At 42.3% G+C, this 26415-nt stretch overlaps 5 protein-coding genes across 5 annotated transcripts; all 5 read right to left on the reverse strand.

Annotated features, from left to right (window-relative positions):
• Nucleotides 1-3981: 3981 nt before the first annotated feature.
• Nucleotides 3982-5666, reverse strand: LOC120468636 (uncharacterized). Its single transcript, XM_089125147.1, has 2 exons — nucleotides 5463-5666; nucleotides 3982-5029 (listed from the first exon to the last, which is right to left on the reverse strand). The coding sequence occupies exons 1-2, from the start codon at nucleotides 5545-5547 to the stop codon at nucleotides 4053-4055; spliced, it is 1062 nt and encodes a 353-aa protein (XP_088981273.1). The 5' UTR covers nucleotides 5548-5666; the 3' UTR covers nucleotides 3982-4052.
• A 3915-nt stretch (nucleotides 5667-9581) lies between these two features.
• Nucleotides 9582-11433, reverse strand: LOC120468634 (uncharacterized). Its single transcript, XM_039657171.2, has 2 exons — nucleotides 11206-11433; nucleotides 9582-10774 (listed from the first exon to the last, which is right to left on the reverse strand). Exons 1-2 carry the CDS (start codon nucleotides 11288-11290, stop codon nucleotides 9636-9638), a joined length of 1224 nt encoding a protein of 407 aa, XP_039513105.2. The 5' UTR covers nucleotides 11291-11433; the 3' UTR covers nucleotides 9582-9635.
• Nucleotides 11434-13963: 2530 nt separating this feature from the next.
• Nucleotides 13964-15815, reverse strand: LOC120468767 (uncharacterized). Its single transcript, XM_039657351.2, has 2 exons — nucleotides 15588-15815; nucleotides 13964-15155 (listed from the first exon to the last, which is right to left on the reverse strand). The coding sequence occupies exons 1-2, from the start codon at nucleotides 15670-15672 to the stop codon at nucleotides 14035-14037; spliced, it is 1206 nt and encodes a 401-aa protein (XP_039513285.2). The 5' UTR covers nucleotides 15673-15815; the 3' UTR covers nucleotides 13964-14034.
• Nucleotides 15816-18288: 2473 nt separating this feature from the next.
• On the reverse strand, nucleotides 18289-20170 carry LOC148970428 (uncharacterized). The gene is made up of 2 exons (XM_089125143.1): nucleotides 19916-20170; nucleotides 18289-19483 (listed from the first exon to the last, which is right to left on the reverse strand). Exons 1-2 carry the CDS (start codon nucleotides 19998-20000, stop codon nucleotides 18360-18362), a joined length of 1209 nt encoding a protein of 402 aa, XP_088981269.1. The 5' UTR covers nucleotides 20001-20170; the 3' UTR covers nucleotides 18289-18359.
• Nucleotides 20171-22673: 2503 nt separating this feature from the next.
• On the reverse strand, nucleotides 22674-24555 carry LOC148970429 (uncharacterized). Its single transcript, XM_089125089.1, has 2 exons — nucleotides 24301-24555; nucleotides 22674-23868 (listed from the first exon to the last, which is right to left on the reverse strand). The coding sequence occupies exons 1-2, from the start codon at nucleotides 24383-24385 to the stop codon at nucleotides 22745-22747; spliced, it is 1209 nt and encodes a 402-aa protein (XP_088981215.1). The 5' UTR covers nucleotides 24386-24555; the 3' UTR covers nucleotides 22674-22744.
• Between the last annotated feature and the right edge of the window lie 1860 nt (nucleotides 24556-26415).

Below are 26415 nucleotides of genomic sequence, written 5' to 3' on the forward strand. Positions count from 1 at the left end.
AAGTATGTCTTTATTTTTATCCTTCATGGGAATTTGTTTGTGAAGCACTTTGGTTCAACTTGGGTTGTGTATTAATAGTGCTATATAAATAAATAAACAAACAAACAAACAAACAAACAGTAAAGTTAGAAGTAAAAAAATATGTGCTTGTTGATCTTTGCGGGGTTTAGCTGACTGAGGACATCCACACAGTTTAATCCAAAGGCGACACTTGTCAGGATTTTACTTCGGTTTTGGGAAGGGAAAAAACGGACACCCCCCTCCAACCTCTCTGGGAAATGCGTATCTGTGTTACAATTGTCCGAGGCACAACGTTTAACCATATTTTTGATAAAATTATGACGTTAATAGCCTGCCGAGACCAAAAATATGAGACGCCTGTGTTGAAAGTCAATAGAGCGCTGTGAAAAAGTGTCCGACCTCTGTGGGAGCTCGTTCTTAGCTGCGGGGTGATTGATCAATCTACATTCTAGGGCGTGGCTTAGCCAAAGGTGAATAGAGTGCCGAAGTGATGACGTCACTTTGTAGGACAACTCGGAAGCTAGCGGCGCATGGGTTCCCTCAGCCGAAAAGCAATGCATTTTCCCCATAGAAATAATGTGTGTTTAACAAAGAGTTGTGACCCTTACACGTTTTGTCTATCAAGTTAATCCGGAATTTATACATTTTGAAGCCTATGATTTTAAAAAACACAATCAGACACAATAAAGTTTAAAAAACCATAAGCAGGTTATAACTGTGTCTTCTGTGTCATAGATCAAAACGTGAAAATATTTAGAGGCTCTGTTCACCACAAACCGTATTTCAGGCGATTTAGCAAAAACCCATTCAAAAATCCCATAGGCTTTAGAGCGAGGGAACCGTAGTGCTAAAATGCTAACTCACTTCCGCGTTTCGGCCTACAGAGTGACGTTGTAACTTCGGCACTCTATTCCTAATGAACTAAAAGAACAGAATATACAGAAAATCATTAAATACACAGTTCACGATAGAAACAAATACAACATAAATTAACTAAACAAACATTAGAAAGAAACAATACAATTACCAAACTCACACCACACTCTCCTGGTAAACATTCACGCATACACACACACACACACTAAACACACTAGCTCTGCAGGGAGGTAATATCCCTCTTATCAACCTGCATACATTTTCAGTTTCGTTTCGTCCGCAGCCAAAGTGGAATGAACTTGACGGAAATCGTTTGGTTTTAGTATCTAATTGAACCAGCAGCAAAACAGCAGCGCTCTGAAATCAATGAGCGAACGTCGGATGACCCCAGCACCGGATTCCGCCGCTATTCAGCAGAATATACTGCACGTCGGAAACAACAGTCATAATTAAAAGTAGTATCATACAGCACTTGTGTTCCTTAATAATAAATTCAGAAGAAGATAAGTATCCTTGAATGTTGGCTGTGTCACCCCAAGTATATTATGTTATGTCAGTGGGAAACATTTCACTTACAGTACCATGCCAGTGACAGGCACGCTGGAAGCTGTTTCATGCGAGGGGGGCTGAGGGCTGGGTTGAAAAATATGACATCATTACGAAAAAAAAAAGAAATTTGTCTGTACAGTAGGCATTGTAGCCATTAAAGTAAATATATTTAGTATCATATTTATGTTTAAATGTTATAGACTAATGTTATTTTTTAATTAAATCAATGTTGATTATGAAAGTGAGCATGCAACGTGAGAAAGATATGATGCATCATGAGATGTGCAATATGTCTAGAGACATTGAGGGGGCAAGACATGATTTTAACCAATTCATTGAGCTTTGTTATGTAGAAAGACTCTTTTTTTAAAAAAAGATTTTCGTTTAATATGAATTGTCTCTTAATTTTGATCAATATTTTATTATTTCTCTGAAAAACAGGCCCCCAGCCTGTCAGGAATGCATCGATTGTAACTCCTTTTTCCTCAGAGTAATGCCCCCGAGAAGAACCACAGTCTGGAATAGACTCTTCGCTAATGAAGAGCTGTCATGCACTCCGTGGATATTCTCACTCTGCGCACAAGGTGCAGACGATGACACATACGCCTCGCTGCTACCCATCGCTAGAAGTCCCTCATTTTTAGCAAGCCCACCGGGACCAGAGACAGTGAAAAAGCCATCATGCCCAAAAGAGTCCAGTAGCACCTCATTGCAGTCCACGATATCCAGCGGGCAGAATTGGATCCAGATCTAAAGGTTGGAGATGGGTAGGGGTGGGGTTAGGAATCAGGTTGAATTTGGATCCAACTCCTCTCCCTGCATTCCATGTTCTGCAGTGAGGACCATCTCAAAGATTCAGGTCCTGAACAATACCAAGGTTCCCCTGCGAAACTGGGCTAGGCACTGATAAAACGCCATTATCATTCTTTCCAAGAGCAAAGTATGCCGGGTTCTCTCATGAGATGGAATCAGCTGGCTTTTGGCGTAGATGATTCTGGACCCCAGATTCGTGAAACGAGAAGAGAGCATCTCTGTGTCCCATTCTGCACACTCCCGTGAGTGAGCGCATGTACGATAATCATCCAGATGAGCAGATATTCTGAGCCCATTGTGTCTCAGCATTGAAAATGCTGCCTCTATGCACATGTTGAACCCATGCAGAGTTAGGCTGAGCCCGAATGGAAAAGTAAAAAATGTGTACACTTCGCTCTGAAAGGAAAAACAGATATATTTCTTGTGCGCAGGACAGATGCTTATATATAAGCTTCCTTGAGATCACACCCACAGACTGTGCGAATGATAACATTGTACTCATGACTGAATCCCTTTAATTTGGAATTAAAGCATTGGCACATCTTTTTTTTAAAAATGGCGAAAATGCTGAAATCAGTCAGGAAATTTGAGTCAATTGTTCCGTTTTTAAAATAGTTGCTGGTTCGATAGAATTATCTATAAGATTGCTTTTAAGGAGCACGTGCACGTATAACGCTAATATATGGGGGCATATAATAAGTAAAAAGAAATCGCTAGTTTATACCAAAATCGCCCCACACTAACACAGTAACGTAACGTAATAAGATGATACTTTATAAAGACAATCCACTTCGTGTATACAGGCAGGAGAAAATAGTCGACAAGTCGAACCACGAACGCTGTTCATATAGTTCAGAAGTTTACTGAACTTTTTACAGTTCAGCTCACTTGGCACATCGTTCGTGGTTCGACTTATCGAGACTGTTTTCCAAAGGTCCTGCTGTGTATAAACGAAGTGGACTTCATAAGTTCTTATTAAACGGTCTGTACACCTACAAAGTTCTCAATGCTTCATTTTGCATGTAGGGACCCTTATCATGCGACTGTTTTAATGTAGGGTTATTTTAAGCCTTGTTAGTGGTATTAACTAGCGATTTCTTTTTACTTATTAAATGCCCTCATACGCAACATGACATCATGACTTTTGCGTAAACATACACGCCAATTTCGAGTCAAGTGGCGTGTTATCTCGACGCATTTTGAGCTATCCGCGTGTATGTCTACGCCATTAACGTCAGCGTCATTCCGCGTGTCTGTACACTCCGTCAAATGTCCGAGCAAAACAAAGCAAAATGTACATCTACATCTGGGGAGCTATGTTTTTCTTTCCTAGGATGGTAAGGGAACAGTCATAAATGCCATTAACCCTAGTGACGGGTAGGTTTAGGGACGGGGTTGAGGTAAGTCATATTTATATATACAGTAATAACGTTAAGTCAACAGCGTTCATAAACACGCTGAAAAGAAATTATGCGTGTTTATCGCACGCCAAAAAAGGAAAAACGAATTGGCGTGTCATACAGACGCTACTTCATGAGATCAGTCTGTCATACTAGCATTATAAGGTAAACAGTTTAGAGATTAAACTCTTTACATTTGAGAATGAAAACAGATCTTAGAGAACGGTTAACTAGGTACCAAAGTTTTATTAGACCAAAGGTTCATTTTGCGCCAGAGTTCTCCTTTAAACGTGCTAAATTAATGAAACTTCAGGCAAATGAATTGATTTCCATTTTTTATTTTTTTAAACAGGGAAAACAATCATAAAAAACACTGTTAACTGCATGCATGGCTTACTTCATGGCCAGGAGGACCCCCCCCTTAGAACCAGGATATTGGACATTAGGGTGAGTTTGACAGTTTTCAGCACATACTGCAGGCTTTGCTGGTTCAGCCACAGGCTTCACTGGAGGCTTTGCTGGTTCAGCTGCGGGCATCACGACAGGCTCTGGTTGACTCCCTTTAGGGCCAGAACATTGGGCATCAGGGTGAGTTTGACAGTTTTCAGTGCATACTGCAGGCTTTGCTGGTTCAGCCACAGGCTTCACTGGAGGCTTTGCTGGCTCAGCTGCGGGCATCACTACAGGCTCTGGTTGACTCCCTTTAGGGCCAGAACATTGGGCATCAGGGTGAGTTTGACAGTTTTCAGCACATACTGCAGGCTTTGCTGGTTCGGCCACAGGCTTCACTGGAGGCTTTGCTAGTTCAGCTGCGGGCATCACGACAGGCTCTGGTTGACTCCCTTTAGGGCCAGAACATTGGGCATCAGGGTGAGTCTTGTGAGAGTTTTCAGCACATACTGCAGGCTTTGCTGGTTCGGCCACAGGCTTCACTGGAGGCTTTGCTGGCTCAGCTGCGGGCATCACTACAGGCTCTGGTTGACTCCCTTTAGGGCCAGAACATTGGGCATCAGGGTGAGTTTGACAGTTTTTAGCACATACTGCATGCTTTGCTGGTTCGGCCGCAGGCTTCACTGGAGGCTTTGCTGGTTCAGCTGCGGGCATCACCACAGGCTCGGGTTGACTCCCTTTAGGGCCAGAACATTGGGCATCAGGGTGAGTTTGACAGTTTTCAGCACATACTGCAGGCTTTGCTGGTTCGGCCGCAGGCTTCACTGGAGGCTTTGCTGGTTCAGCTGCGGGCATCACGACAGGCTCTGGTTGACTCCCTTTAGGGCCAGAACATTGGGCAACAGGGTGAGTTTTGTGATAGTTTTCAGCACATACTGCAGGCTTTGCTGGTTCGGCCACAGACTTCACTGGAGGCTTTGCTGGTTCGGCCACAGAGATACAGACAAAGAACAAAATAAATGTGACTTTCAGCATTCAGTGTTATGAAAAAAAAAAAGTGGTCAAAGATCAGAACAGGATTCACAAGCAAATACTAGTTCAGTCTTTCTACTTTATAGCTTCACATTTAGTTAACATTGTCCTCCAGAGCAGTCTTGATCACAAGTACATCCTCCATAGCATGACCGTCAACTTTACCAGACACTACAGGGGTGTTATTGTAATGTTTACAACCTACCCCACTACTGGTGAGGTGTGTTATAGAAGCACAATGCAGATAGAAGATAACCAGTTAATATGTTGTTCTTAAGTTTCCTTTTACAACTAATGGTATGCTACTCCACATCATATTTTGTAAGGCACTTATTTATGCATTTCTTCAGGCAGTGTAAAGAAGCTAAAAGATCTTCTTACCTATGACTCCAGCGTGGTTTGTGCTCAAACATGCAAACAGACACAATAAAACAACACTCAATGAGCAGTACACTCGAGCTGTCATCCTCTCGACCTGCGATCTCACAATCAACTCTTCTAGAAGAAGATGCACCGAATTAGTCAGCCAGGGGGGACAGTGAAGCACTCAAAACTACACTAAAAAGAGATGTGCTGCTGAATCCCTTAACCCTTTATGACCTGCCATAGAACAGTTCCACCAAAGTATATCTTTCTATTTTTACATGCTGTGCTGTCATTCTTTTGAGCATTTTCACATGCCATACATCAAAATAATCCTTACTTTCTCTACTTGAAGGCTATGTTTGTAATAAATCAATAGTACCTAGATAAATATCTCAAAAATGCAATAAACAAAAAGAAAAACAATTTTTTTGAAAAAAAAATCTCTATATTTTATTTAATACAAAAAAATGATAAATGTAAACCTCAAACTTGTCAATGAGAAAAATGTGCATAAAACAGTTTAAAACTATACAGAATTGATTTGAACTGTTTACATCAATTAGTTTTTAAGATACACTCATTTAAAAAGGGGGAGTAAAATGCCATATGTAAAATATTCAATTACATTTGTGGTCAAACAGATAACATTTTGCTTTTGAACATTGATTGAACATTGAATTGGTTAGAATATAAATTAAATAGACCCTGTCAGAACAATTAATAATAAAATAAATATAAAATAAATAAATAAAGGCGATGAGCAGAAGGAATTCGGTGCGTCCGTGTACTTTCATTTTGACATAACGTTGCGCGCATGCGCACACGTGTGTGTGTGTGTGTGGGGGGGGGGGGGGGTGCGTGTGTGTGTAAATGTGCTTGTATTTGCGAGTGTATAAACGAGAAAGAAATGATAGAATGAAGCAATGGTAAAAAGACAATAATGATAAGAAGGAACATATAGCAGATGGGAGTCAAGTGCGAGTCAAACCTATTATATATTCAGTCAAACGCATGGCCAAAAGACGCTGCTTCTGACGTCACTACATGCGACACAAGCTGGGGTCAAAGTGCACAGGAAGTGATGTCGTGATCAGTCCATGGATCCGTCATCGGAAGACGCAACTACCAATTGCGGATCTATAGCACATGTGTGCAAAGACGTGCAATGCATTTTTGTGTGTTTTTTTGGAAACGCGCATTATTACAGACTCATTAGAGGGTGGAAACCGCGCAACATGAGCATGTTGAGGCTTGATCTGCCATGTGCACCGAACGTGATACCTCAATGCGCCATCGGAAGGCGTTACTATCAATCGCAGATCTACAGATCATGTGTGCAAAGACGTGCAATGCATTTTTGTGATTTTTTTGAGAAACGCATTTTGCGCATTTTGTACAGACTCATTAGAGGGTGAAAACAACGCAACATGCGCATGTTGGAGGCTTGGTCTGACAATTTTACATCTCTGGTTTTGTATGCAAAAAGAATGATTGAGCTAGCTACTTGGTTTCAGTTTCTATAGGCTGTTAAACAGACACACGCAAACCGGAGCGCCGACGCTCCCGTCGGTCTTAAAGGGTTAAGATAAATTGCTGTCTAAAGATTTATAGATCCAAGGAAGTCTGGGTAGCTCCAACACTGATGAAACTCACCTGTAGCTTTCTAGAAGCCTAATCTTGAAGACCTTGATTAGCTTGTTCAGGTGTGTTTGATTAGGTTGGGTGCTGCGTTCAGGTCAGATGTCTTGCCTGAAATGTAGTCGAGAGTAGGCGGCTGAATTGAGAGGAGGAGTGAAAAAAAGCGCAGGCAAGCCAGACAGATCTCATTTCTCGCAGTGGGTCTGACACGTGTGAGATCAAAGACTGAAGTCGGGATTCAGGCTCGTGCACAGTGTTGCTAATAAACTGGATGTAATTTAGGTTCTGTTGCTTTTATATGAAAATAAATATAATGAACAAGATACCCAAAGTACTTAGTTATTTAATTATATTCCAAATATGTGTTTATCAATCTTTTTTTTTCTTTAATACAGACATGTGTTTTTTATATATTGTTTTAATAAAAATGACATCATATAATATCGCACTGTCAGAGAGTTTATTCACTCATAACATATGTATACACATAAAACATGATATCAGAGTTTTAAAATCAAACATTTTAAAATACAACAATACATCACGGTTGTTTAAACCAATGAGCATTAAGCTGTGTCGACAGTGGTTTCCTATCATGCTTTTGATCAGCGCTGTCGGTGGAGAGCAACAGCCCTACAAAGGCAAAAGAACTTAAAGATGAACTGAACTGAAAAAAATAAAAAATAATAATAGAGTTGGAGTTGGATCCAGATCTAAAGGGGTGAGGATTAGGGGTGGGGTTAGGAATCAGGTTGAATTTGGATCCAACTCCTCTCCCTGCATTCCATGTTCTGCAGTGAGGACCATCTCAAAGATTCAGGTCCTGAACAATACCAAGGTTCCCCTGCGAAACTGGGCTAGGCACTGATAAAACGCCATTATCATTCTTTCCAAGAGCAAAGTATGCCGGGTTCTCTCATGAGATGGAATCAGCTGGCTTTTGGCGTAGATGATTCTGGACCCCAGATTCGTGAAACGAGAAGAGAGCATCTCTGTGTCCCATTCTGCACACTCCCGTGAGTGAGCGCATGTACGATAATCATCCAGATGAGCAGATATTCTGAGCCCATTGTGTCTCAGCATTGAAAATGCTGCCTCTATGCACATGTTGAACCCATGCAGAGTTAGGCTGAGCCCGAATGGAAAAGTAAAAAATGTGTACACTTCGCTCTGAAAGGAAAAACAGATATATTTCTTGTGCGCAGGACAGATGCTTATATATAAGCTTCCTTGAGATCACACCCACAGACTGTGCGAATGATAACATTGTACTCATGACTGAATCCCTTTAATTTGGAATTAAAGCATTGGCACATCTTTTTTTAAAAAATGGCGAAAATGCTGAAATCAGTCAGGAAATTTGAGTCAATTGTTCCGTTTTTAAAATAGTTGCTGGTTCGATAGAATTATCTATAAGATTGCTTTTAAGGAGCACGTGCACGTATAACGCTAATATATGGGGGCATATAATAAGTAAAAAGAAATCGCTAGTTTATACCAAAATCGCCCCACACTAACACAGTAACGTAACGTAATAAGATGATACTTTATAAAGACAATCCACTTCGTGTATACAGGCAGGAGAAAATAGTCGACAAGTCGAACCACGAACGCTGTTCATATAGTTCAGAAGTTTACTGAACTTTTTACAGTTCAGCTCACTTGGCACATCGTTCGTGGTTCGACTTATCGAGACTGTTTTCCAAAGGTCCTGCTGTGTATAAACGAAGTGGACTTCATAAGTTCTTATTAAACGGTCTGTACACCTACAAAGTTCTCAATGCTTCATTTTGCATGTAGGGACCCTTATCATGCGACTGTTTTAATGTAGGGTTATTTTAAGCCTTGTTAGTGGTATTAACTAGCGATTTCTTTTTACTTATTAAATGCCCTCATACGCAACATGACATCATGACTTTTGCGTAAACATACACGCCAATTTCGAGTCAAGTGGCGTGTTATCTCGACGCATTTTGAGCTATCCGCGTGTATGTCTACGCCATTAACGTCAGCGTCATTCCGCGTGTCTGTACACTCCGTCAAATGTCCGAGCAAAACAAAGCAAAATGTACATCTACATCTGGGGAGCTATGTTTTTCTTTCCTAGGATGGTAAGGGAACAGTCATAAATGCCATTAACCCTAGTGACGGGTAGGTTTAGGGACGGGGTTGAGGTAAGTCATATTTATATATACAGTAATAACGTTAAGTCAACAGCGTTCATAAACACGCTGAAAAGAAATTATGCGTGTTTATCGCACGCCAAAAAAGGAAAAACGAATTGGCGTGTCATACAGACGCTACTTCATGAGATCAGTCTGTCATACTAACATTATAAGGTAAACAGTTTAGAGATTAAACTCTTTACATTTGAGAATGAAAACAGATCTTAGAGAACGGTTAACTAGGTACCAAAGTTTTATTAGACCAAAGGTTCATTTTGCGCCAGAGTTCTCCTTTAAACGTGCTAAATTAATGAAACTTCAGGCAAATGAATTGATTTCCATTTTTTATTTTTTTAAACAGGGAAAACAATCATAAAAAACACTGTTAACTGCATGCATGGCTTACTTCATGGCCAGGAGGACCCCCCCCCTTAGAACCAGGATATTGGACATTAGGGTGAGTTTGACAGTTTTCAGCACATACTGCAGGCTTTGCTGGTTCAGCCACAGGCTTCACTGGAGGCTTTGCTGGTTCAGCTGCGGGCATCACTACAGGCTCTGGTTGACTCCCTTTAGGGCCAGAACATTGGGCATCAGGGTGAGTCTTGTGAGAGTTTTCAGCACATACTGCAGGCTTTGCTGGTTCGGCCACAGGCTTCACTGGAGGCTTTGCTGGCTCAGCTGCGGGCATCACTACAGGCTCTGGTTGACTCCCTTTAGGGCCAGAACATTGGGCATCAGGGTGAGTTTGACAGTTTTCAGCACATACTGCATGCTTTGCTGGTTCGGCCGCAGGCTTCACTGGAGGCTTTGCTGGCTCAGCTGCGGGCATCACTACAGGCTCTGGTTGACTCCCTTTAGGGCCAGAACATTGGGCATCAGGGTGAGTTTGACAGTTTTCAGCACATACTGCAGGCTTTGCTGGTTCGGCCACAGGCTTCACTGGAGGCTTTGCTAGTTCAGCTGCGGGCATCACGACAGGCTCTGGTTGACTCCCTTTAGGGCCAGAACATTGGGCATCAGGGTGAGTCTTGTGAGAGTTTTCAGCACATACTGCAGGCTTTGCTGGTTCGGCCACAGGCTTCACTGGAGGCTTTGCTGGCTCAGCTGCGGGCATCACTACAGGCTCTGGTTGACTCCCTTTAGGGCTAGAACATTGGGCATCAGGGTGAGTTTGACAGTTTTCAGCACATACTGCATGCTTTGCTGGTTCGGCCGCAGGCTTCACTGGAGGCTTTGCTGGTTCAGCTGCGGGCATCACCACAGGCTCGGGTTGACTCCCTTTAGGGCCAGAACATTGGGCATCAGGGTGAGTTTGACAGTTTTCAGCACATACTGCAGGCTTTGCTGGTTCGGCCGCAGGCTTCACTGGAGGCTTTGCTGGTTCAGCTGCGGGCATCACGACAGGCTCTGGTTGACTCCCTTTAGGGCCAGAACATTGGGCAACAGGGTGAGTTTTGTGAGAGTTTTCAGCACATACTGCAGGCTTTGCTGGTTCGGCCACAGACTTCACTGGAGGCTTTGCTGGTTCGGCCACAGAGATACAGACAAAGAACAAAATAAATGTGACTTTCAGCATTCAGTGTTATGAAAAAAAAAGTGGTCAAAGATCAGAACAGGATTCACAAGCAAATACTAGTTCAGTCTTTCTACTTTATAGCTTCACATTTAGTTAACATTGTCCTCCAGAGCAGTCTTGATCACAAGTACATCCTCCATAGCATGACCGTCAACTTTACCAGACACTACAGGGGTGTTATTGTAATGTTTACAACCTACCCCACTACTGGTGAGGTGTGTTATAGAAGCACAATGCAGATAGAAGATAACCAGTTAATATGTTGTTCTTAAGTTTCCTTTTACAACTAATGGTATGCTACTCCACATCATATTTTGTAAGGCACTTATTTATGCATTTCTTCAGGCAGTGTAAAGAAGCTAAAAGATCTTCTTACCTATGACTCCAGCGTGGTTTGTGCTCAAACATGCAAACAGACACAATAAAACAACACTCAATGAGCAGTACACTCGAGCTGTCATCCTCTCGACCTGCGATCTCACAATCAACTCTTCTAGAAGAAGATGCACCGAATTAGTCAGCCAGGGGGGACAGTGAAGCACTCAAAACTACACTAAAAAGAGATGTGCTGCTGAATCCCTTAAGATAAATTGCTGTCTAAAGATTTATAGATCCAAGGAAGTCTGGGTAGCTCCAACACTGATGAAACTCACCTGTAGCTTTCTAGAAGCCTAATCTTGAAGACCTTGATTAGCTTGTTCAGGTGTGTTTGATTAGGTTGGGTGCTGCGTTCAGGTCAGATGTCTTGCCTGAAATGTAGTCGAGAGTAGGCGGCTGAATTGAGAGGAGGAGTGAAAAAAAGCGCAGGCAAGCCAGACAGATCTCATTTCTCGCAGTGGGTCTGACACGTGTGAGATCAAAGACTGAAGTCGGGATTCAGGCACGTGCACAGTGTTGCTAATAAACTGGATGTAATTTAGGTTCTGTTGCTTTTATATGAAAATAAATATAATGAACAAGATACCCAAAGTACTTAGTTATTTAATTATATTCCAAATATGTGTTTATCAATCTTTTTTTTTCTTTAATACAGACATGTGTTTTTTATATATTGTTTTAATAAAAATGACATCATATAATATCGCACTGTCAGAGAGTTTATTCACTCATAACATATGTATACACATAAAACATGATATCAGAGTTTTAAAATCAAACATTTTAAAATACAACAATACATCACGGTTGTTTAAACCAATGAGCATTAAGCTGTGTCGACAGTGGTTTCCTATCATGCTTTTGATCAGCGCTGTCGGTGGAGAGCAACAGCCCTACAAAGGCAAAAGAACTTAAAGATGAACTGAACTGAAAAAAATAAAAAATAATAATAGAGTTGGAGTTGGATCCAGATCTAAAGGGGTGAGGATTAGGGGTGGGGTTAGGAATCAGGTTGAATTTGGATCCAACTCCTCTCCCTGCATTCCATGTTCTGCAGTGAGGACCATCTCAAAGATTCAGGTCCTGAACAATACCAAGGTTCCCCTGCGAAACTGGGCTAGGCACTGATAAAACGCCATTATCATTCTTTCCAAGAGCAAAGTATGCCGGGTTCTCTCATGAGATGGAATCAGCTGGCTTTTGGCGTAGATGATTCTGGACCCCAGATTCGTGAAACGAGAAGAGAGCATCTCTGTGTCCCATTCTGCACACTCCCGTGAGTGAGCGCATGTACGATAATCATCCAGATGAGCAGATATTCTGAGCCCATTGTGTCTCAGCATTGAAAATGCTGCCTCTATGCACATGTTGAACCCATGCAGAGTTAGGCTGAGCCCGAATGGAAAAGTAAAAAATGTGTACACTTCGCTCTGAAAGGAAAAACAGATATATTTCTTGTGCGCAGGACAGATGCTTATATATAAGCTTCCTTGAGATCACACCCACAGACTGTGCGAATGATAACATTGTACTCATGACTGAATCCCTTTAATTTGGAATTAAAGCATTGGCACATCTTTTTTTAAAAAATGGCGAAAATGCTGAAATCAGTCAGGAAATTTGAGTCAATTGTTCCGTTTTTAAAATAGTTGCTGGTTCGATAGAATTATCTATAAGATTGCTTTTAAGGAGCACGTGCACGTATAACGCTAATATATGGGGGCATATAATAAGTAAAAAGAAATCGCTAGTTTATACCAAAATCGCCCCACACTAACACAGTAACGTAACGTAATAAGATGATACTTTATAAAGACAATCCACTTCGTGTATACAGGCAGGAGAAAATAGTCGACAAGTCGAACCACGAACGCTGTTCATATAGTTCAGAAGTTTACTGAACTTTTTACAGTTCAGCTCACTTGGCACATCGTTCGTGGTTCGACTTATCGAGACTGTTTTCCAAAGGTCCTGCTGTGTATAAACGAAGTGGACTTCATAAGTTCTTATTAAACGGTCTGTACACCTACAAAGTTCTCAATGCTTCATTTTGCATGTAGGGACCCTTATCATGCGACTGTTTTAATGTAGGGTTATTTTAAGCCTTGTTAGTGGTATTAACTAGCGATTTCTTTTTACTTATTAAATGCCCTCATACGCAACATGACATCATGACTTTTGCGTAAACATACACGCCAATTTCGAGTCAAGTGGCGTGTTATCTCGACGCATTTTGAGCTATCCGCGTGTATGTCTACGCCATTAACGTCAGCGTCATTCCGCGTGTCTGTACACTCCGTCAAATGTCCGAGCAAAACAAAGCAAAATGTACATCTACATCTGGGGAGCTATGTTTTTCTTTCCTAGGATGGTAAGGGAACAGTCATAAATGCCATTAACCCTAGTGACGGGTAGGTTTAGGGACGGGGTTGAGGTAAGTCATATTTATATATACAGTAATAACGTTAAGTCAACAGCGTTCATAAACACGCTGAAAAGAAATTATGCGTGTTTATCGCACGCCAAAAAAGGAAAAACGAATTGGCGTGTCATACAGACGCTACTTCATGAGATCAGTCTGTCATACTAGCATTATAAGGTAAACAGTTTAGAGATTAAACTCTTTACATTTGAGAATGAAAACAGATCTTAGAGAACGGTTAACTAGGTACCAAAGTTTTATTAGACCAAAGGTTCATTTTGCGCCAGAGTTCTCCTTTAAACGTGCTAAATTAATGAAACTTCAGGCAAATGAATTGATTTCCATTTTTTATTTTTTTAAACAGGGAAAACAATCATAAAAAACACTGTTAACTGCATGCATGGCTTACTTCATGGCCAGGAGGACCCCCCCCTTAGAACCAGGATATTGGACATTAGGGTGAGTTTGACAGTTTTCAGCACATACTGCAGGCTTTGCTGGTTCAGCCACAGGCTTCACTGGAGGCTTTGCTGGTTCAGCTGCGGGCATCACTACAGGCTCTGGTTGACTCCCTTTAGGGCCAGAACATTGGGCATCAGGGTGAGTCTTGTGAGAGTTTTCAGCACATACTGCAGGCTTTGCTGGTTCGGCCACAGGCTTCACTGGAGGCTTTGCTGGCTCAGCTGCGGGCATCACGACAGGCTCTGGTTGACTCCCTTTAGGGCCAGAACATTGGGCATCAGGGTGAGTTTGACAGTTTTCAGTGCATACTGCAGGCTTTGCTGGTTCAGCCACAGGCTTCACTGGAGGCTTTGCTGGCTCAGCTGCGGGCATCACTACAGGCTCTGGTTGACTCCCTTTAGGGCCAGAACATTGGGCATCAGGGTGAGTTTGACAGTTTTCAGCACATACTGCAGGCTTTGCTGGTTCGGCCACAGGCTTCACTGGAGGCTTTGCTAGTTCAGCTGCGGGCATCACGACAGGCTCTGGTTGACTCCCTTTAGGGCCAGAACATTGGGCATCAGGGTGAGTCTTGTGAGAGTTTTCAGCACATACTGCAGGCTTTGCTGGTTCGGCCACAGGCTTCACTGGAGGCTTTGCTGGCTCAGCTGCGGGCATCACTACAGGCTCTGGTTGACTCCCTTTAGGGCCAGAACATTGGGCATCAGGGTGAGTTTGACAGTTTTTAGCACATACTGCATGCTTTGCTGGTTCGGCCGCAGGCTTCACTGGAGGCTTTGCTGGTTCAGCTGCGGGCATCACCACAGGCTCGGGTTGACTCCCTTTAGGGCCAGAACATTGGGCATCAGGGTGAGTTTGACAGTTTTCAGCACATACTGCAGGCTTTGCTGGTTCGGCCGCAGGCTTCACTGGAGGCTTTGCTGGTTCAGCTGCGGGCATCACGACAGGCTCTGGTTGACTCCCTTTAGGGCCAGAACATTGGGCAACAGGGTGAGTTTTGTGAGAGTTTTCAGCACATACTGCAGGCTTTGCTGGTTCGGCCACAGACTTCACTGGAGGCTTTGCTGGTTCGGCCACAGAGATACAGACAAAGAAGAAAATAAATGTGACTTTCAGCATTCAGTGTTATGAAAAAAAAAAGTGGTCAAAGATCAGAACAGGATTCACAAGCAAATACTAGTTCAGTCTTTCTACTTTATAGCTTCACATTTAGTTAACATTGTCCTCCAGAGCAGTCTTGATCACAAGTACATCCTCCATAGCATGACCGTCAACTTTACCAGACACTACAGGGGTGTTATTGTAATGTTTACAACCTACCCCACTACTGGTGAGGTGTGTTATAGAAGCACAATGCAGATAGAAGATAACCAGTTAATATGTTGTTCTTAAGTTTCCTTTTACAACTAATGGTATGCTACTCCACATCATATTTTGTAAGGCACTTATTTATGCATTTCTTCAGGCAGTGTAAAGAAGCTAAAAGATCTTCTTACCTATGACTCCAGCGTGGTTTGTGCTCAAACATGCAAACAGACACAATAAAACAACACTCAATGAGCAGTACACTCGAGCTGTCATCCTCTCGACCTGCGATCTCACAATCAACTCTTCTAGAAGAAGATGCACCGAATTAGTCAGCCAGGGGGGACAGTGAAGCACTCAAAACTACACTAAAAAGAGATGTGCTGCTGAATCCCTTAAGATAAATTGCTGTCTAAAGATTTATAGATCCAAGGAAGTCTGGGTAGCTCCAACACTGATGAAACTCACCTGTAGCTTTCTAGAAGCCTAATCTTGAAGACCTTGATTAGCTTGTTCAGGTGTGTTTGATTAGGTTGGGTGCTGCGTTCAGGTCAGATGTCTTGCCTGAAATGTAGTCGAGAGTAGGCGGCTGAATTGAGAGGAGGAGTGAAAAAAAGCGCAGGCAAGCCAGACAGATCTCATTTCTCGCAGTGGGTCTGACACGTGTGAGATCAAAGACTGAAGTCGGGATTCAGGCTCGTGCACAGTGTTGCTAATAAACTGGATGTAATTTAGGTTCTGTTGCTTTTATATGAAAATAAATATAATGAACAAGATACCCAAAGTACTTAGTTATTTAATTATATTCCAAATATGTGTTTATCAATCTTTTTTTTTTCTTTAATACAGACATGTGTTTTTTATATATTGTTTTAATAAAAATGACATCATATAATATCGCACTGTCAGAGAGTTTATTCACTCATAACATATGTATACACATAAAACATGATATCAGAGTTTTAAAATCAAACATTTTAAAATACAACAATACATCACGGTTGTTTAAACCAATGAGCATTAAGCTGTGTCGACAGTGGTTTCCTATCATGCTTTTGATCAGCGCTGTCGGTGGAGAGCAACAGCCCTACAAAGGCAAAAGAACTTAAAGATGAACTGAACTGAAAAAAATAAAAAATAATAATAGAGTTGGAGTTGGATCCAGATCTAAAGGGGTGAGGATTAGGGGTGGGGTTAGGAATCAGGTTGAATTTGGATCCAACTCCTCTCCCTGCATTCCATGTTCTGCAGTGAGGACCATCTCAAAGATTCAGGTCCTGAACAATACCAAGGTTCCCCTGCGAAACTGGGCTAGGCACTGATAAAACGCCATTATCATTCTTTCCAAGAGCAAAGTATGCCGGGTTCTCTCATGAGATGGAATCAGCTGGCTTTTGGCGTAGATGATTCTGGACCCCAGATTCGTGAAACGAGAAGAGAGCATCTCTGTGTCCCATTCTGCACACTCCCGTGAGTGAGCGCATGTACGATAATCATCCAGATGAGCAGATATTCTGAGCCCATTGTGTCTCAGCATTGAAAATGCTGCCTCTATGCACATGTTGAACCCATGCAGAGTTAGGCTGAGCCCGAATGGAAAAGTAAAAAATGTGTACACTTCGCTCTGAAAGGAAAAACAGATATACTGTGCGAATGATAACATTGTACTCATGACTGAATCCCTTTAATTTGGAATTAAAGCATTGGCACATCTTTTTTTAAAAAATGGCGAAAATGCTGAAATCAGTCAGGAAATTTGAGTCAATTGTTCCGTTTTTAAAATAGTTGCTGGTTCGATAGAATTATCTATAAGATTGCTTTTAAGGATGACGTGCACGTATAACGCTAATATATGGGGGCATATAATAAGTAAAAAGAAATCGCTAGTTTATACCAAAATCGCCCCACACTAACACAGTAACGTAACGTAATAAGATGATACTTTATAAAGACAATCCACTTCGTGTATACAGGCAGGAGAAAATAGTCGACAAGTCGAACCACGAACGCTGTTCATATAGTTCAGAAGTTTACTGAACTTTTTACAGTTCAGCTCACTTGGCACATCGTTCGTGGTTCGACTTATCGAGACTGTTTTCCAAAGGTCCTGCTGTGTATAAACGAAGTGGACTTCATAAGTTCTTATTAAACGGTCTGTACACCTACAAAGTTCTCAATGCTTCATTTTGCATGTAGGGACCCTTATCATGCGACTGTTTTAATGTAGGGTTATTTTAAGCCTTGTTAGTGGTATTAACTAGCGATTTCTTTTTACTTATTAAATGCCCTCATACGCAACATGACATCATGACTTTTGCGTAAACATACACGCCAATTTAGAGTCAAGTGGCGTGTTATCTCGACGCATTTTGAGCTATCCGCGTGTATGTCTACGCCATTAACGTCAGCGTCATTCCGCGTGTCTGTACACTCCGTCAAATGTCCGAGCAAAACAAAGCAAAATGTACATCTACATCTGGGGAGCTATGTTTTTCTTTCCTAGGATGGTAAGGGAACAGTCATAAATGCCATTAACCCTAGTGACGGGTAGGTTTAGGGACGGGGTTGAGGTAAGTCATATTTATATATACAGTAATAACGTTAAGTCAACAGCGTTCATAAACACGCTGAAAAGAAATTATGCGTGTTTATCGCACGCCAAAAAAGGAAAAACGAATTGGCGTGTCATACAGACGCTACTTCATGAGATCAGTCTGTCATACTAGCATTATAAGGTAAACAGTTTAGAGATTAAACTCTTTACATTTGAGAATGAAAACAGATCTTAGAGAACGGTTAACTAGGTACCAAAGTTTTATTAGACCAAAGGTTCATTTTGCGCCAGAGTTCTCCTTTAAACGTGCTAAATTAATGAAACTTCAGGCAAATGAATTGATTTCCATTTTTTATTTTTTTAAACAGGGAAAACAATCATAAAAAACACTGTTAACTGCATGCATGGCTTACTTCATGGCCAGGAGGACCCCCCCCTTAGAACCAGGATATTGGACATTAGGGTGAGTTTGACAGTTTTCAGCACATACTGCAGGCTTTGCTGGTTTAGCCACAGGCTTCACTGGAGGCTTTGCTGGTTCAGCTGCGGGCATCACTACAGGCTCTGGTTGACTCCCTTTAGGGCCAGAACATTGGGCATTAGGGTGAGTCTTGTGAGAGTTTTCAGCACATACTGCAGGCTTTGCTGGTTCGGCCACAGGCTTCACTGGAGGCTTTGCTGGCTCAGCTGCGGGCATCACTACAGGCTCTGGTTGACTCCCTTTAGGGCCAGAACATTGGGCATCAGGGTGAGTTTGACAGTTTTCAGTGCATACTGCAGGCTTTGCTGGTTCAGCCACAGGCTTCACTGGAGGCTTTGCTGGCTCAGCTGCGGGCATCACTACAGGCTCTGGTTGACTCCCTTTAGGGCCAGAACATTGGGCATCAGGGTGAGTTTTGTGACAGTTTTCAGCACATACTGCAGGCTTCGCTGGTTCGGCCACAGGCTTCACTGGAGGCTTTGCTAGTTCAGCTGCGGGCATCACGACAGGCTCTGGTTGACTCCCTTTAGGGCCAGAACATTGGGCATCAGGGTGAGTTTTGTGACAGTTTTCAGCACATACTGCAGGCTTTGCTGGTTCGGCCACAGGCTTCACTGGAGGCTTTGCTGGCTCAGCTGCGGGCATCACTACAGGCTCTGGTTGACTCCCTTTAGGGCCAGAACATTGGGCATCAGGGTGAGTTTGACAGTTTTCAGCACATACTGCATGCTTTGCTGGTTCGGCCGCAGGCTTCACTGGAGGCTTTGCTGGTTCAGCTGCGGGCATCACCACAGGCTCGGGTTGACTCCCTTTAGGGCCAGAACATTGGGCATCAGGGTGAGTTTGACAGTTTTCAGCACATACTGCAGGCTTTGCTGGTTCGGCCGCAGGCTTCACTGGAGGCTTTGCTGGTTCAGCTGCGGGCATCACGACAGGCTCTGGTTGACTCCCTTTAGGGCCAGAACATTGGGCAACAGGGTGAGTTTTGTGAGAGTTTTCAGCACATACTGCAGGCTTTGCTGGTTCGGCCACAGACTTCACTGGAGGCTTTGCTGGTTCGGCCACAGAGATACAGACAAAGAACAAAATAAATGTGACTTTCAGCATTCAGTGTTATGAAAAAAAAAAGTGGTCAAAGATCAGAACAGGATTCACAAGCAAATACTAGTTCAGTCTTTCTACTTTATAGCTTCACATTTAGTTAACATTGTCCTCCAGAGCAGTCTTGATCACAAGTACATCCTCCATAGCATGACCGTCAACTTTACCAGACACTACAGGGGTGTTATTGTAATGTTTACAACCTACCCCACTACTGGTGAGGTGTGTTATAGAAGCACAATGCAGATAGAAGATAACCAGTTAATATGTTGTTCTTAAGTTTCCTTTTACAACTAATGGTATGCTACTCCACATCATATTTTGTAAGGCACTTATTTATGCATTTCTTCAGGCAGTGTAAAGAAGCTAAAAGATCTTCTTACCTATGACTCCAGCGTGGTTTGTGCTCAAACATGCAAACAGACACAATAAAACAACACTCAATGAGCAGTACACTCGAGCTGTCATCCTCTCGACCTGCGATCTCACAATCAACTCTTCTAGAAGAAGATGCACCGAATTAGTCAGCCAGGGGGGACAGTGAAGCACTCAAAACTACACTAAAAAGAGATGTGCTGCTGAATCCCTTAAGATAAATTGCTGTCTAAAGATTTATAGATCCAAGGAAGTCTGGGTAGCTCCAACACTGATGAAACTCACCTGTAGCTTTCTAGAAGCCTAATCTTGAAGACCTTGATTAGCTTGTTCAGGTGTGTTTGATTAGGTTGGGTGCTGCGTTCAGGTCAGATGTCTTGCCTGAAATGTAGTCGAGAGTAGGCGGCTGAATTGAGAGGAGGAGTGAAAAAAAGCGCAGGCAAGCCAGACAGATCTCATTTCTCGCAGTGGGTCTGACACGTGTGAGATCAAAGACTGAAGTCGGGATTCAGGCTCGTGCACAGTGTTGCTAATAAACTGGATGTAATTTAGGTTCTGTTGCTTTTATATGAAAATAAATATAATGAACAAGATACCCAAAGTACTTAGTTATTTAATTATATTCCAAATATGTGTTTATCAATCTTTTTTTTTCTTTAATACAGACATGTGTTTTTTATATATTGTTTTAATAAAAATGACATCATATAATATCGCACTGTCAGAGAGTTTATTCACTCATAACATATGTATACACATAAAACATGATATCAGAGTTTTAAAATCAAACATTTTAAAATACAACAATACATCACGGTTGTTTAAACCAATGAGCATTAAGCTGTGTCGACAGTGGTTTCCTATCATGCTTTTGATCAGCGCTGTCGGTGGAGAGCAACAGCCCTACAAAGGCAAAAGAACTTAAAGATGAACTGAACTGAAAAAAATAAAAAATAATAATAGAGTTGGAGTTGGATCCAGATCTAAAGGGGTGAGGATTAGGGGTGGGGTTAGGAATCAGGTTGAATTTGGATCCAACTCCTCTCCCTGCATTCCATGTTCTGCAGTGAGGACCATCTCAAAGATTCAGGTCCTGAACAATACCAAGGTTCCCCTGCGAAACTGGGCTAGGCACTGATAAAACGCCATTATCATTCTTTCCAAGAGCAAAGTATGCCGGGTTCTCTCATGAGATGGAATCAGCTGGCTTTTGGCGTAGATGATTCTGGACCCCAGATTCGTGAAACGAGAAGAGAGCATCTCTGTGTCCCATTCTGCACACTCCCGTGAGTGAGCGCATGTACGATAATCATCCAGATGAGCAGATATTCTGAGCCCATTGTGTCTCAGCATTGAAAATGCTGCCTCTATGCACATGTTGAACCCATGCAGAGTTAGGCTGAGCCCGAATGGAAAAGTAAAAAATGTGTACACTTCGCTCTGAAAGGAAAAACAGATATATTTCTTGTGCGCAGGACAGATGCTTATATATAAGCTTCCTTGAGATCACACCCACAGACTGTGCGAATGATAACATTGTACTCATGACTGAATCCCTTTAATTTGGAATTAAAGCATTGGCACATCTTTTTAAAAAAAATGGCGAAAATGCTGAAATCAGTCAGGAAATTTGAGTCAATTGTTCCGTTTTTAAAATAGTTGCTGGTTCGATAGAATTATCTATAAGATTGCTTTTAAGGAGCACGTGCACGTATAACGCTAATATATGGGGGCATATAATAAGTAAAAAGAAATCGCTAGTTTATACCAAAATCGCCCCACACTAACACAGTAACGTAACGTAATAAGATGATACTTTATAAAGACAATCCACTTCGTGTATACAGGCAGGAGAAAATAGTCGACAAGTCGAACCACGAACGCTGTTCATATAGTTCAGAAGTTTACTGAACTTTTTACAGTTCAGCTCACTTGGCACATCGTTCGTGGTTCGACTTATCGAGACTGTTTTCCAAAGGTCCTGCTGTGTATAAACGAAGTGGACTTCATAAGTTCTTATTAAACGGTCTGTACACCTACAAAGTTCTCAATGCTTCATTTTGCATGTAGGGACCCTAATCATGCGACTGTTTTAATGTAGGGTTATTTTAAGCCTTGTTAGTGGTATTAACTAGCGATTTCTTTTTACTTATTAAATGCCCTCATACGCAACATGACATCATGACTTTTGCGTAAACATACACGCCAATTTCGAGTCAAGTGGCGTGTTATCTCGACGCATTTTGAGCTATCCGCGTGTATGTCTACGCCATTAACGTCAGCGTCATTCCGCGTGTCTGTACACTCCGTCAAATGTCCGAGCAAAACAAAGCAAAATGTACATCTACATCTGGGGAGCTATGTTTTTCTTTCCTAGGATGGTAAGGGAACAGTCATAAATGCCATTAACCCTAGTGACGGGTAGGTTTAGGGACGGGGTTGAGGTAAGTCATATTTATATATACAGTAATAACGTTAAGTCAACAGCGTTCATAAACACGCTGAAAAGAAATTATGCGTGTTTATCGCACGCCAAAAAAGGAAAAACGAATTGGCGTGTCATACAGACGCTACTTCATGAGATCAGTCTGTCATACTAGCATTATAAGGTAAACAGTTTAGAGATTAAACTCTTTACATTTGAGAATGAAAACAGATCTTAGAGAACGGTTAACTAGGTACCAAAGTTTTATTAGACCAAAGGTTCATTTTGCGCCAGAGTTCTCCTTTAAACGTGCTAAATTAATGAAACTTCAGGCAAATGAATTGATTTCCATTTTTTATTTTTTTAAACAGGGAAAACAATCATAAAAAACACTGTTAACTGCATGCATGGCTTACTTCATGGCCAGGAGGACCCCCCCCTTAGAACCAGGATATTGGACATTAGGGTGAGTTTGACAGTTTTCAGCACATACTGCAGGCTTTGCTGGTTCAGCCACAGGCTTCACTGGAGGCTTTGCTGGTTCAGCTGCGGGCATCACTACAGGCTCTGGTTGACTCCCTTTAGGGCCAGAACATTGGGCATCAGGGTGAGTCTTGTGAGAGTTTTCAGCACATACTGCAGGCTTTGCTGGTTCGGCCACAGGCTTCACTGGAGGCTTTGCTGGCTCAGCTGCGGGCATCACGACAGGCTCTGGTTGACTCCCTTTAGGGCCAGAACATTGGGCATCAGGGTGAGTTTGACAGTTTTCAGTGCATACTGCAGGCTTTGCTGGTTCAGCCACAGGCTTCACTGGAGGCTTTGCTGGCTCAGCTGCGGGCATCACTACAGGCTCTGGTTGACTCCCTTTAGGGCCAGAACATTGGGCATCAGGGTGAGTTTTGTGACAGTTTTCAGCACATACTGCAGGCTTCGCTGGTTCGGCCACAGGCTTCACTGGAGGCTTTGCTAGTTCAGCTGCGGGCATCACGACAGGCTCTGGTTGACTCCCTTTAGGGCCAGAACATTGGGCATCAGGGTGAGTCTTGTGAGAGTTTTCAGCACATACTGCAGGCTTTGCTGGTTCGGCCACAGGCTTCACTGGAGGCTTTGCTGGCTCAGCTGCGGGCATCACTACAGGCTCTGGTTGACTCCCTTTAGGGCCAGAACATTGGGCATCAGGGTGAGTTTGACAGTTTTCAGCACATACTGCATGCTTTGCTGGTTCGGCCGCAGGCTTCACTGGAGGCTTTGCTGGTTCAGCTGCGGGCATCACCACAGGCTCGGGTTGACTCCCTTTAGGGCCAGAACATTGGGCATCAGGGTGAGTTTGACAGTTTTCAGCACATACTGCAGGCTTTGCTGGTTCGGCCGCAGGCTTCACTGGAGGCTTTGCTGGTTCAGCTGCGGGCATCACGACAGGCTCTGGTTGACTCCCTTTAGGGCCAGAACATTGGGCAACAGGGTGAGTTTTGTGAGAGTTTTCAGCACATACTGCAGGCTTTGCTGGTTCGGCCACAGACTTCACTGGAGGCTTTGCTGGTTCGGCCACAGAGATACAGACAAAGAACAAAATAAATGTGACTTTCAGCATTCAGTGTTATGAAAAAAAAAAGTGGTCAAAGATCAGAACAGGATTCACAAGCAAATACTAGTTCAGTCTTTCTACTTTATAGCTTCACATTTAGTTAACATTGTCCTCCAGAGCAGTCTTGATCACAAGTACATCCTCCATAGCATGACCGTCAACTTTACCAGACACTACAGGGGTGTTATTGTAATGTTTACAACCTACCCCACTACTGGTGAGGTGTGTTATAGAAGCACAATGCAGATAGAAGATAACCAGTTAATATGTTGTTCTTAAGTTTCCTTTTACAACTAATGGTATGCTACTCCACATCATATTTTGTAAGGCACTTATTTATGCATTTCTTCAGGCAGTGTAAAGAAGCTAAAAGATCTTCTTACCTATGACTCCAGCGTGGTTTGTGCTCAAACATGCAAACAGACACAATAAAACAACACTCAATGAGCAGTACACTCGAGCTGTCATCCTCTCGACCTGCGATCTCACAATCAACTCTTCTAGAAGAAGATGCACCGAATTAGTCAGCCAGGGGGGACAGTGAAGCACTCAAAACTACACTAAAAAGAGATGTGCTGCTGAATCCCTTAAGATAAATTGCTGTCTAAAGATTTATAGATCCAAGGAAGTCTGGGTAGCTCCAACACTGATGAAACTCACCTGTAGCTTTCTAGAAGCCTAATCTTGAAGACCTTGATTAGCTTGTTCAGGTGTGTTTGATTAGGTTGGGTGCTGCGTTCAGGTCAGATGTCTTGCCTGAAATGTAGTCGAGAGTAGGCGGCTGAATTGAGAGGAGGAGTGAAAAAAAGCGCAGGCAAGCCAGACAGATCTCATTTCTCGCAGTGGGTCTGACACGTGTGAGATCAAAGACTGAAGTCGGGATTCAGGCTCGTGCACAGTGTTGCTAATAAACTGGATGTAATTTAGGTTCTGTTGCTTTTATATGAAAATAAATATAATGAACAAGATACCCAAAGTACTTAGTTATTTAATTATATTCCAAATATGTGTTTATCAATCTTTTTTTTTCTTTAATACAGACATGTGTTTTTTATATATTGTTTTAATAAAAATGACATCATATAATATCGCACTGTCAGAGAGTTTATTCACTCATAACATATGTATACACATAAAACATGATATCAGAGTTTTAAAATCAAACATTTTAAAATACAACAATACATCACGGTTGTTTAAACCAATGAGCATTAAGCTGTGTCGACAGTGGTTTCCTATCATGCTTTTGATCAGCGCTGTCGGTGGAGAGCAACAGCCCTACAAAGGCAAAAGAACTTAAAGATGAACTGAACTGAAAAAAATAAAAAATAATAATAGAGTTGGAGTTGGATCCAGATCTAAAGGGGTGAGGATTAGGGGTGGGGTTAGGAATCAGGTTGAATTTGGATCCAACTCCTCTCCCTGCATTCCATGTTCTGCAGTGAGGACCATCTCAAAGATTCAGGTCCTGAACAATACCAAGGTTCCCCTGCGAAACTGGGCTAGGCACTGATAAAACGCCATTATCATTCTTTCCAAGAGCAAAGTATGCCGGGTTCTCTCATGAGATGGAATCAGCTGGCTTTTGGCGTAGATGATTCTGGACCCCAGATTCGTGAAACGAGAAGAGAGCATCTCTGTGTCCCATTCTGCACACTCCCGTGAGTGAGCGCATGTACGATAATCATCCAGATGAGCAGATATTCTGAGCCCATTGTGTCTCAGCATTGAAAATGCTGCCTCTATGCACATGTTGAACCCATGCAGAGTTAGGCTGAGCCCGAATGGAAAAGTAAAAAATGTGTACACTTCGCTCTGAAAGGAAAAACAGATATATTTCTTGTGCGCAGGACAGATGCTTATATATAAGCTTCCTTGAGATCACACCCACAGACTGTGCGAATGATAACATTGTACTCATGACTGAATCCCTTTAATTTGGAATTAAAGCATTGGCACATCTTTTTTAAAAAAATGGCGAAAATGCTGAAATCAGTCAGGAAATTTGAGTCAATTGTTCCGTTTTTAAAATAGTTGCTGGTTCGATAGAATTATCTATAAGATTGCTTTTAAGGAGCACGTGCACGTATAACGCTAATATATGGGGGCATATAATAAGTAAAAAGAAATCGCTAGTTTATACCAAAATCGCCCCACACTAACACAGTAACGTAACGTAATAAGATGATACTTTATAAAGACAATCCACTTCGTGTATACAGGCAGGAGAAAATAGTCGACAAGTCGAACCACGAACGCTGTTCATATAGTTCAGAAGTTTACTGAACTTTTTACAGTTCAGCTCACTTGGCACATCGTTCGTGGTTCGACTTATCGAGACTGTTTTCCAAAGGTCCTGCTGTGTATAAACGAAGTGGACTTCATAAGTTCTTATTAAACGGTCTGTACACCTACAAAGTTCTCAATGCTTCATTTTGCATGTAGGGACCCTTATCATGCGACTGTTTTAATGTAGGGTTATTTTAAGCCTTGTTAGT

This window comes from Pimephales promelas, chromosome 21, assembly GCF_988280905.1.
Source record: "Pimephales promelas chromosome 21, fPimPro1.hap1.1, whole genome shotgun sequence".
NCBI classification, from domain to species: Eukaryota; Metazoa; Chordata; class Actinopteri; order Cypriniformes; family Leuciscidae; genus Pimephales; species Pimephales promelas.

Coding starts and splice junctions, on each gene's coding strand:
- LOC120468767 (XM_039657351.2), bottom strand. CDS start 15,672: ATGACAGCTCGAGTGTACTGCTCATTGAGTGTTGTTTTATTGTGTCTG. Junction 15,156..15,587: donor AAACCACGCTGGAGTCATAG/GTAAGAAGATCT, acceptor TGGCCGAACCAG/CAAAGCCTCCAGTGAAGTCT.
- LOC148970428 (XM_089125143.1), bottom strand. CDS start 20,000: ATGACAGCTCGAGTGTACTGCTCATTGAGTGTTGTTTTATTGTGTCTG. Junction 19,484..19,915: donor AAACCACGCTGGAGTCATAG/GTAAGAAGATCT, acceptor TGGCCGAACCAG/CAAAGCCTCCAGTGAAGTCT.
- LOC120468636 (XM_089125147.1), bottom strand. CDS start 5,547: ATGACAGCTCGAGTGTACTGCTCATTGAGTGTTGTTTTATTGTGTCTG. Junction 5,030..5,462: donor AAACCACGCTGGAGTCATAG/GTAAGAAGATCT, acceptor TGGCCGAACCAG/CAAAGCCTCCAGTGAAGTCT.
- LOC120468634 (XM_039657171.2), bottom strand. CDS start 11,290: ATGACAGCTCGAGTGTACTGCTCATTGAGTGTTGTTTTATTGTGTCTG. Junction 10,775..11,205: donor AAACCACGCTGGAGTCATAG/GTAAGAAGATCT, acceptor TGGCCGAACCAG/CAAAGCCTCCAGTGAAGTCT.
- LOC148970429 (XM_089125089.1), bottom strand. CDS start 24,385: ATGACAGCTCGAGTGTACTGCTCATTGAGTGTTGTTTTATTGTGTCTG. Junction 23,869..24,300: donor AAACCACGCTGGAGTCATAG/GTAAGAAGATCT, acceptor TGGCCGAACCAG/CAAAGCCTCCAGTGAAGTCT.